Genomic DNA, 9,609 nt, shown 5'->3' with positions numbered 1-9,609 from the left:
TTCGCTTCCTTTGCCAATTTTCCATAATTTCTGGATTTTAACGTGTGTGTAACTTCAATATATACATTGGCTTTCCCATATTTATTTCTTTTTCTGCTGTTAGTTATACTTTGAATCTATTATTGTGTTTTTCTACCATGTGTTTCACTTCAAATCTAATCCAGGCTGTTCCTTTCCAGCTCATACAACTGTCCCGAGCTGCAGCCTTCTGAACACCCTGAGCAATAACCGTCGGTATTTTCTTCCTGCTCCCTTTTTCTTTTCCCTTTTCCAGCCGAACCAAGCAGTGATTTATTTCCTATAGGGAAAACGCTCCCGAGGAGCTCCTCAGGGGCTCCAGCCTCGTCCTGTCTGCCGATCTGTGGTCTCCCCATGCATCCTCGGAGCAGTGCCCGTGCGTGCCAGGGCATCCATCCCTGCGGGTGCCGCGGTGCGCACGGGGCCGTGGCTCTGGAGCCGGCACCCAGCCCCTCCCCGCGGCACGCAGCGCGTCCCGGCCCCACGCGGGGAGGGAGGAGAAGCGGAGCGGCTAAGAAACCTTGGCCAAAAGTCTGTTTGCTCGCAGCTCACACCCACAAGAGTCACTGCAGACGGAAGCGGGGAATGGCTGCGTGACACACCGCACCGACCGCCCCGGCTCCGCGCGCCCGCTCGCTGCTCCCAGCTGCTCCCGCTGCCGCCGGCATGGGGAACATAACTTGTGTTCCCCAGGCACCTGGGAGGTTCAGGCACTCGTTCAGAAGGAAACCTTCGCTGAAGAAAGAGTAAGTACGCTCGTTTTTATTCGGGACAGTTTTTTCAAGCCGTCCTGCTGACTGTCTCCACGCGGGACGGGGCTGAGCCCTGCTTGGGGAGCCCAGGAGCTGTTGGCAGGCTCGGCGAAGGAGGGCTCCTGCGGGGTTTTGAGTGGTGCTGGCGGTGCCAAACGTGATCGACTGGCTGCCAGCCCCTGGGAGGTTATTGCGGGGCTGTGCTGGGGTATCCCGGTGAGGCTGCCCTGAGGAAAAACTTGATTTGGGTCATTTTGGGTTGAAAAATGGAAACTCCCCTGTGGGGCAGATGGGGTGCAGGGCAAAATGCCTGGTGTTCCTCCTGTTCACCCACAGCTCTTTAAACGTGACACCCAGAGCTGCGGTGCCGTGGGGTGGAAAAACAGCCTTCACATCCCTTTAATTTCAGACAGCCCCAAATCCCAGCACCCTGCCCCTTCAGTGCAGTCCCTGCTTGTACCCCCGCAGGAAGAAAATGCCTGCGAAATCCTCTCGGGGCTTTGGTGTCGGGTGCCCGGGACAGCACTCAGGTACCACGGTCCCAAAATAGAGCCCTGGAGGAGACGCTGCCACCGGTCCCAGGTCTCGGGGCTGCCCTAAACCAGCAGCAGGGCTGTGGGAGTCCATGGGAGAAGGGTTGGGGGGTCGGGACCCCGAGGGCTGACACCGGTCCCTGCTCCCCGGGGAGATGAAAGGCGAGGAAAGCAGCTGGGAAATCCCAGCACAGCAGTCCCAGTGCTTCCAAACCGGTGCCTGCTCCTCACCGGTGTGCGCATCAGGACGAGCCGGGGGCTCTGCTGGGAGCGGAAGGAAAGGGAGAGGGAAAGCACAGAGCTCCAAAATAAAACCTGGCTGTGTGTGTGTGTGTGTGAGGGCACACATCTCCGCTCCAGGGGGCTGACAGCAGCCGTCGGGGCTGTGTGGGGCCTCTGCCTTCTGAGCACAACATCCTTCCCTACTCGTCTGGAGGCTCGGTTGAGCCCAGCTGATCCTCTGGCTATGGGAAGAAATGATGAAAAAAACAAACCAACAGCAAACCGAAACAAAACCCAAACACTGACAGGTGCAGCACAAAACCCATTACAACTGTCCCAGGCTGGTTATCAGCCCATTAAAGGGCTGGGATGATTAGAAAGCCCATGACAAACTGCTTACTTAGCGTTCCGACTTCCTTATTTCTGGGAAGAAATAAGAATTCACAACACATCAGCCCAGCTCTGTGTTTACATGCGTGTTTTGTTTCAGTTTTTCTTTTTTTTTTTTTCCCCTCCCTTCTGTAGGCAAAATGGGAAGAAAAAACTGCCCAGCTTTTTCGGCATAGACGGAGGTGGGGAGCGAGATACGACCACAGACAAAATCCTGCAGTACATCCCGGGAAAGGCAAGTACCAACGCATCCTGCCCCCTCCCCGGCCTTCCCAGGGCTTATTCCCACCCATCCCAAGGCCAGATGTGTGCAAAAAGGGCCCCGAATGGGGTGGCAGCAGGTTTGTCTCCCACCCACCACCCAGGGGCTGAGTCCCCTGCCTGTCCTGGCAGCGTCACCGACTGCTCGAGCTCCCTAGAGAGGGCTCGAGGGGAGCTGCCGTGTCCCAAAATTCGTCTGATGGTTGTGGGGGTGCTGAGGGCAAGGCAGGCAGCACGGTGGGAACATCTCCCCCCTGCTTCTGCTGCTCGTGGTTCTTTGTTTCTGGGTCGCCCCGCGGAGGAAGGGAAAATGAGAGCGAGCACTCAAAGGTGATTCATTCCCACGCTGGAATGAGACGGAGCAGGCAGCGCGCTCGCGGGGAGCCTTGGGAAGATAATCAGGAAGGGCAGGTCTGCCCCGGGCACGCAGCAGCCCTGTGGCCATATGGCCCGCTTCCCAGCCCCGCTCGGGGCACGCAGGGGCGCACCGACGAGCCCCGATGTGTTTGCCTGGCTTTTGGGGTTGCCCAGGGCCACGGATGGAGCAGTCCTGGGCATGTGCCCCCCCCCCCCCCCCCGATGTGGGTATGGGAAGGGGAAACTGAGGCAGGGATGGTGGCAGGACTCCGTCCCTTGGGTTTTGAGCAGCTGGAGCTGAGAAGCTTGTCGGGGGCTCGGTGTCCAGGCTCTAGGCAGTCCTCCAGCTCAGAGGGGATGGGCGCCGTCCCCTCTATTTGGGGGCACCCTGGTGGGTACAGGGGGAAGCTGTTCGGCTGCCCGTGACTTCTGGCTGAGGGCAATGGGGTGGGCACGGCTCCCTGCCTGCCCCCTAAGGGCTGTGCAGCACTTCGGGGGACCAGATGCTGCCTACGTCCCCCAGGAGAGCTGTGGTGACAGCAGGTCCTGCGAAAGGAACCCCGCGAGCTGCCAGGAGAAAGGTGGCCGGGGATGATTCCGTGGGGAGCAGAAGTGTGGGATCCCCTCGGGGCAGGAAGGAGGGTGGAGCGGTGGGGTGGATGTTACCCTGCCAGGGGCAGCTGGGATCCACGCTCCCTGCTCAGCCGCAAGCATCTTGTGTGGCCAGGAGAAAGCTACGATTTCGCCCTTTTCCCACCCTCGTTTTTCAAGGAAAAAATAAAACAGCAGAGAGCAGGAGGTGACCGGGTACTGCGGGGTCTTAGGGCGAGCAGAGCCATCAGCGTGGACATCCCCACCTCGGGGGTGATGGGGTCACCCACAATGTGCCCATAGCAGGCACAGCTTGGGATGAGGGCAAGAAACACCCCTGAAAACCTGTCCCCATGACCCCACCGTGGGTAGCGTCCCTGGCACGCCAAGCCAGCCCCCCTGCTCCCACCCAGTGCCTTTCGTCCCACTTTCCCACACTTAAAACTGGGGGGGGGGGGGGGGGGGGGGGGGGAGGACGGGGCAGGAGAGCAGCGCTTCTCCTCTGCCTGTTTTATCATCCGGCAGCGGCTTTCGGCGCCCCGGGGCAGCAGCAGCAGCCCTGCGAGGCTGAGCCCTTCCTGGCAGGGCCGGTGATTCAGCGGGGAGTCACCGGGGGCTGCAGGGGCCAGGTTAATCAGCAACGGGCTCTACCTGCGGGATGAGGCAGCAAGGATGGAGGAGGAGAGCGAGGATGTGGTCACGCTGCTGCTGACCTGCTGCGTCGCCAAACCCCGAGAAAAATAAGATTTCCAGGGATCTGCACTGCCTGCAGCACAAGGGGACAGCTGAGCTGCCCAAAAATGCGCTCATTGGGCAGGGAGAGGGTTTGCCCCCAGCACAACCCAGCCAGGGGAGGGCTTCCGATTGTTATTTTCCTTTGTTTTTGGCTGCACAAGGTCGTTGTGGGGCTGCCAGTGCTGCTTTTTGGGGGATGGCTGAGTGCGGGCTGTAAACCTGTCCCCCAGTGGGCTGCCCCGGGGACATCCGAGGTGTCTGCCTTCTGCAGGGCTTGGGTTCACGCAGCCTGGAAACTGCCTTTGTACCCAGAAAGAGCATCGGGAGCTTGTGGGAAAGGGCATGGAACAGGGGCTGAGCCCAGCCCAGGTGCTGGCCAGGCCACGGGTTCCTGGCAGGAGCAGCAGAGCCCGTGGTGGTGATGTCTTGTTCGCACGGCAGACGCATCCGAAGCGCCGCGTGTCACCGCTGCGCCTGGTGGGGACCTGTTCTCCGGGGATCTTGGCTGAGGACCTGGTCCAGCTGCTGGGTTTGGAGGTGTCCAGCTGCCAGCACCGCCCTCCTGAGATGCGGGCAGGGACCTGTGGAAAGCTGGGGGCAGCTCCCCTGGTGCCTACTCAAACGCTGTGCTCGGCTTGGGTTTAACTGTGGCACCCCAGTGAAAAACAACCGGGTTCAAAAAGTCCAGGAGAGCCCTGCCTGGTAAAAAATTGACCAGAACAGTCCCACTTCTTCCTGCAATACCTGATGAGGAATGATAAGACCGCTGGCGCTTGAAAGGCTTCTCAATTACATCTTTCTCAAGAGAGAAAAATCCTGCTCCCCCCTTTGACCCTGGCCGGGCGAGCAGCTGGGCTGTGCCCAAACTGCCTCGCTGCAGCTCCGAAGCCAGGAGGGAGCAGCTGGGGAGCTGAAGCTGGCCCCAAACTCCTCAGAAGGCTGTTTTTGTTAAAGTCTCACTGTCTGTGACCTGATGTGGTGGCCTTGTCCCCATCAGGGCATCGCATCCCCACTAAAGATGGGATCTGGAGATGGTGCTGCCCTGCCCTGAGCTTGAAGGAAGGGGTTGGGGCGTCGGGGGCACCTCACCCCTGCGGGGCTCTTTGCCAAAATCCCTGCTGGCTTCCCAGCGACCAAGTTGCTTTTGCATCCCAGGGCCTCACTTATTGCAGGGCAATTCGGCCGCCAGCATTGCTGGGGGACCCTCTCTGCTCATCGCAGTGTCCCCGCTCTCGTTCCCGCACCCCTCCTCACCCCGCCGCCAGGTTTTGTTATCGGTGCCCCCCCCCCACCAGCCGATCGGCCGCTCTGTGTTCGGGCAGCAGCTCCTAGTACAACTGCAATCGTTTCCTTTGCTTAATTGCCTCTCGGTGAGAGCGTTAATTGGCAGCCGGCAGGTTCCCACCTCCGGGGGAGGATCCGGGTGCATGCGCACGGGTACCGCGTGGAACTGGCTGGAGGGAGACGTGGAGCAGAGAAGGGCTCAGCCCGCACCCCAAAAAACCACCTCAATCCACGAGGGCGCAGCGGGAGCTCCAGTCCTTGCGGGTGGAAGGCTCCCGGGAGCGGAGGAGCGCCGGAGATGGGCAGGGTGATGGGTGAGGAGAGGGGTTAATGCCATTCCGCAGGGCTGAGTCACGGGGGCCCCAGCACGGATCTGGTGCTCGCTGCTGGCTCGCCATCCATCACGGGGCTCAGGCAGCTGTCTCGCTGGCCGCCGGCGGCGGGGGAGCGAGGGCTGCGCAGGGCGAGAGCTGTCACCCCATCCCCGTGCGCCCTGGCTCCCTGCTAGTTCCTGGAAATGCTGCTGCAACAGGGGGGGAGCCACATGCCACTGCCGAGCCCTCTGGCACAGGACAAAACCCAGCCTGCAACGGGCAGAGTAGGGTCCCCCTAGGGTGGTTTGCAGCCAGGGAAAGCTTGCATCTCCCATCTGCCTTTCTCCTTTTCTCTGGAATTAATATCCTGGAGTCCGTGGCATGCCTAAGACTGATATTTAAATCTCAGATGGGCACACAGGGCATGGACCTGGGGGGATTCTGTGGTTTTGCTGGGATGCAGCCCCTCCTTCAGCCCAAAAAGTCAACCAGCCCCCAGGAAAAATCAGGAACAAAACGAACATTCTTCCCAGAGGAACTGCTGGGAGAGCTTTTCACCCCCGGCCTTGGTGCAATGCCCCACGGGCTTTCGGCAGCACAGTGCAATAGGGGTGTGGGTTGGTGTCGTTGCACAAGGGAGGGATTTCCATATAACCAGGACTCAGGAAATAAGAGAAACTCCCCGCCTGGAAGGCAGACTGTGTTTGCTGAGCCAGGGCCGATCCTTGCTCCAGTGAATTTAATTAGGACGGCAGGGGGTCAGCTGTGGAGCTGGGGGACCCTAAATGCAGGCTGTGCTTCTGCGCCCCCTCTTTCCCACCCCATAAAGCCTCCTTTTAGCTCCGTATCTCCCCAGGCCTGCCAGCAGCACCCGAAGCCAGCACGCTGGCATGGAGACCCAGCAACAAACAGCAGGGGCTGGGCACCCTCCCAGGGCACCTTTTGGAGGTCGGGTCACGCTGGGAACATCTCCTCCATCCCTCCCACCTCTGACTTGTTTCTCCTCAATCCTTTCTACAGCACATTCAGAACCAAGAAAACCAAAAAGAAAACCTGGACCAGAGGTTCCCCAGCCTGTTCAAGAAGGGAAGGAGGAAAACGGTTGTCAGGAACCTGGGGAAGATCATCTATTACTCCAAGGTCAAGCTAAAGCTTCAGCACTGCCAGGTAAGTCACGGCACGTGGCTGGGGGCTCGGAGTGGCCCTGCAGGGCTGGGAAGTGACGAGCAGTTTTGGGCAATGGGACCCATGGGGACCTCCTCCAGGTGTGCGTTTTGTCCGTCAGAACCCCCAGAAATGTTTTTTTTTATATATTGTTTTCTGCAGGAGGTGAACGACTGCTACCTGGAGCTGTTCCAGTCTTACCTGTACTTCCAGTCCATGGGCTTCAACGGGCTCACCTACCAGGTGGGGCACCTCCCGGGCAGCACGGCCAAACTGGGGGCACTGGGAGGACAGGATGGGATGGGGCAGGACAGGGAAACCCCGCTCCTGGGGCTGTGCTGAGCAATCTTTTAACCTGGTGATGCTGGTTAATTACAGGCAAAGGCTGCTCTGCCGAAAAATCACAGCCGAGCAAAGCCTGAATGCGCTCTCCCTCCACGGGAGTATCTGAGCATTGCTGTTTTGGGGATGTTCGGCAAATTCGTCCCTTTTAGAAATGATTTATCGCCTTCTAGGTCACTTGAGGTTAATGCAATGTGACAATGCGGTCTCTTGAGTCAGCCAGCAAGCCAGCCTTCAGCCGAAAAGACACATGTCAGAATATAAACAATATCACAAAATCCCCTGTCTGCTTTATAGGCAGCCCCTCAGATTATTAATTCTAAAGGAATTAAAAAGGAATTAATGTGCCAGCAGTGGTTCCTAGACATCACAGCAATCTGCATCCTTTACAGCCCTTGTTCAGAGCCCACGACAGGGAGCACAAACTTGTCATCTGTCCCCGTGCCTCGTTGCAGGAACCCGGCAGCCCAATTTTGCTTCATGGGCATTTCCATCTGGTTTTCTTCTGTTAAATCAGCATCGTTTTGTTGAGGTCTCTTAAAACCAAAAGACTTGAAGCGTACAGAAAGCATTCCGGCCAGCAGGGCAGTGGACATCCCGAACGTTTCCATATTTTCTGCAGCCCAACCTGCTGGGGCCGGGGCTGGGTTCCCAGTCCCCCACGATAAAGGGGTGTAGGTCACCTGTCCCCCGAGATAACGGTGCATCCTTCTCGCGCAGGGACTGCTGCCTTTGAAAGAGCTGAATGTGTGTGAAATCGAGACTGGGAAGAGCCCGGGGCAGGAGGATCACGCCTTCCGCATCACAGGTCGGTGCCTCCGCGCTCGCTTCGGGAGGGGAGCAAAGGGTGCATTAGTCACAGCCTCCTGCTCTTTGTCCCCCTCTGACCTAGTCCCAGAGGAAAACACAGAGAGAGGAGGCAGGGGGGTGATGCTCGTCCTCCCACCGTTTGCATCCTTCCCTCCGAGGCTCCAAAATTCCTGCCCAGGGCTGCAGGCAGGGAAGGGGCCGGGTGGGAGCGCAGAGGATGGGCTGATGGGGCACCCGGTGGTGGTTCCTGCGGGAGCGGAGCATCCTGAGGTACATGTGAATGCAAATGGGAGCGGTGCTGAGGGGTGAGCTGCCCCACCAGTGACACCAGGCGGGTGCCATCAGGGCACCGCATCGTTTCTTCGACTCTCCCCCGGCAGCCCTCCTGCCTCCATGAGCCTTTTAGATTTTTCTCGGCGAGATCTCCCTTTATAAACCATTTCCTGGGATAACGACCTGCTGCAGCATGGCCGGAGGCTTCCTTGGGCAAAGTCATTACAGAATTTCAAGCCCCAAGCCCCCAGGAGGGGCAGTTACAGCATGAGGTGCACAGAAATAAGTGGTTAACCCTGTAAAGGCAGAGCCGAGGGAGCTCATTCGTGCCCTGTGCCCACTCTTAGAGAGAAAAACGTACGATGGCCACTCGAACAACAACAACAAGTAACATGTAAAAAAGAGCTGGGAAAAATGACCCGCTGGTTTTAAGGACTGCCGGGTTGTTGCATCACTGTGCTGCGTGGGGCAGGGCTCTCCAACCCTTTTTGGCAGCTGAAAAGACGAAGGCAATCTCCGTGCAGGGCTGGGCGGACGCGCTCTGATCGCGCTGAAAGGCGGGCGAGCGCGCCTGGGTGGAAAATCGCCCCGAGCCGTGCTGGGTTTGGGTCCTGCTCAGGGGAAGAACAAACCGAGGCTCTTCTGGCAGAGGGAGGTGGTTAGGAAATAGTGACAAGGAGAGGCTGGGGAGGCAGAGATGTTTAGGAATCCCATGAGATCAGCGGAGCAGTTTTATTTCTCCGCTGGAGAGGGAGAAACCAAGGCGCAGCAGGAGCAGAGCCTGGTGTGTGGCCTCAGGGTGGGAGTCTTTTGTCTCATGACTTGGCGACAGAAGACACCAGCCCATCCTCTTGTGAAATCCTGCAGATCTGCCCCAGAAACTGTGCTTTCTGTTCTGCTTGGTGCCTCGGAAGGTGCCAGCACCGTCGCTGCTGATGCTGGTACCTTGGCTGCTCCAGCCTCCGGAGCATCCCGGTGCCCCTGCCCCAGCTGCGGATGCTGCAGCAGCTTTTTTGTCTCCTGGAAGAGCTCTGGGTGGGAATCAGCTGCAGCCATGCAGGGAAGTGGCTTTGCTGACCCCGACCTTCCCCTGGGAGCCTTCCCACGGAAAGGGGAAGCGCGGGGCAGACGAAGGGCGCACGAGGGCCGGCACAGGTTGCTCAGCCCCGCTGCGTCACGGCGCTGCCGCAGGCCGTGCTGCTGGAGTTCCTCTTCTCCTTTCCCCCCCCTTAGCACCCCGTTGGATGTGGCGGTGAGGGGCGGCAGGGCAAGCAGCGCCGTGCTTGGAAGGATTCCTGCTGCCTCTGCGATGGTCTGGGTGCTCCGGGAAGAGCTCGGAGCTTCCCGAACATCTGGATAACGTTGTCACGTATACACCCTCCGAGCTGCCCTGCACAGAGCAGGGAATCTCTTTATCTCCACTGCAAGGGCAGGGAAATCAAGGCAGGAGAAGAGGAGAGAGCTCGGAGCCACGCGGGTCGATGGGCACACGGGTGCCCAGGGCTGCGTGCCACCGAGGTGCTGCGATGGGTCTGAGCGCCGTGACTCACGGGCTGCCGTTCA

General features: G+C 59.0%; 1 protein-coding gene across 1 annotated transcript in view; it reads left to right on the top strand.

The window, feature by feature from the left end:
- The first annotated feature begins 424 nt into the window (after window positions 1-424).
- The window catches only part of PLEKHN1 (pleckstrin homology domain containing N1), a 19,465-nt gene continuing 10,280 nt past the window's right edge, over window positions 425-9,609 (top strand). Inside the window, exons 1-5 of the mRNA XM_035344817.1 lie at window positions 425-764; window positions 2,051-2,150; window positions 6,478-6,624; window positions 6,784-6,864; window positions 7,684-7,771. Of these exons, the coding sequence (XP_035200708.1) occupies window positions 685-764; window positions 2,051-2,150; window positions 6,478-6,624; window positions 6,784-6,864; window positions 7,684-7,771 (496 nt within the window). The 5' untranslated portion in view covers window positions 425-684. The remainder of the gene's footprint in view (window positions 765-2,050; window positions 2,151-6,477; window positions 6,625-6,783; window positions 6,865-7,683; window positions 7,772-9,609) is intronic.

The sequence above is a fragment of the Oxyura jamaicensis genome, chromosome 21 (assembly GCF_011077185.1).
Source record: "Oxyura jamaicensis isolate SHBP4307 breed ruddy duck chromosome 21, BPBGC_Ojam_1.0, whole genome shotgun sequence".
NCBI classification, from domain to species: Eukaryota; Metazoa; Chordata; class Aves; order Anseriformes; family Anatidae; genus Oxyura; species Oxyura jamaicensis.
This window is presented reverse-complemented; position numbering and strand designations above follow the sequence as displayed.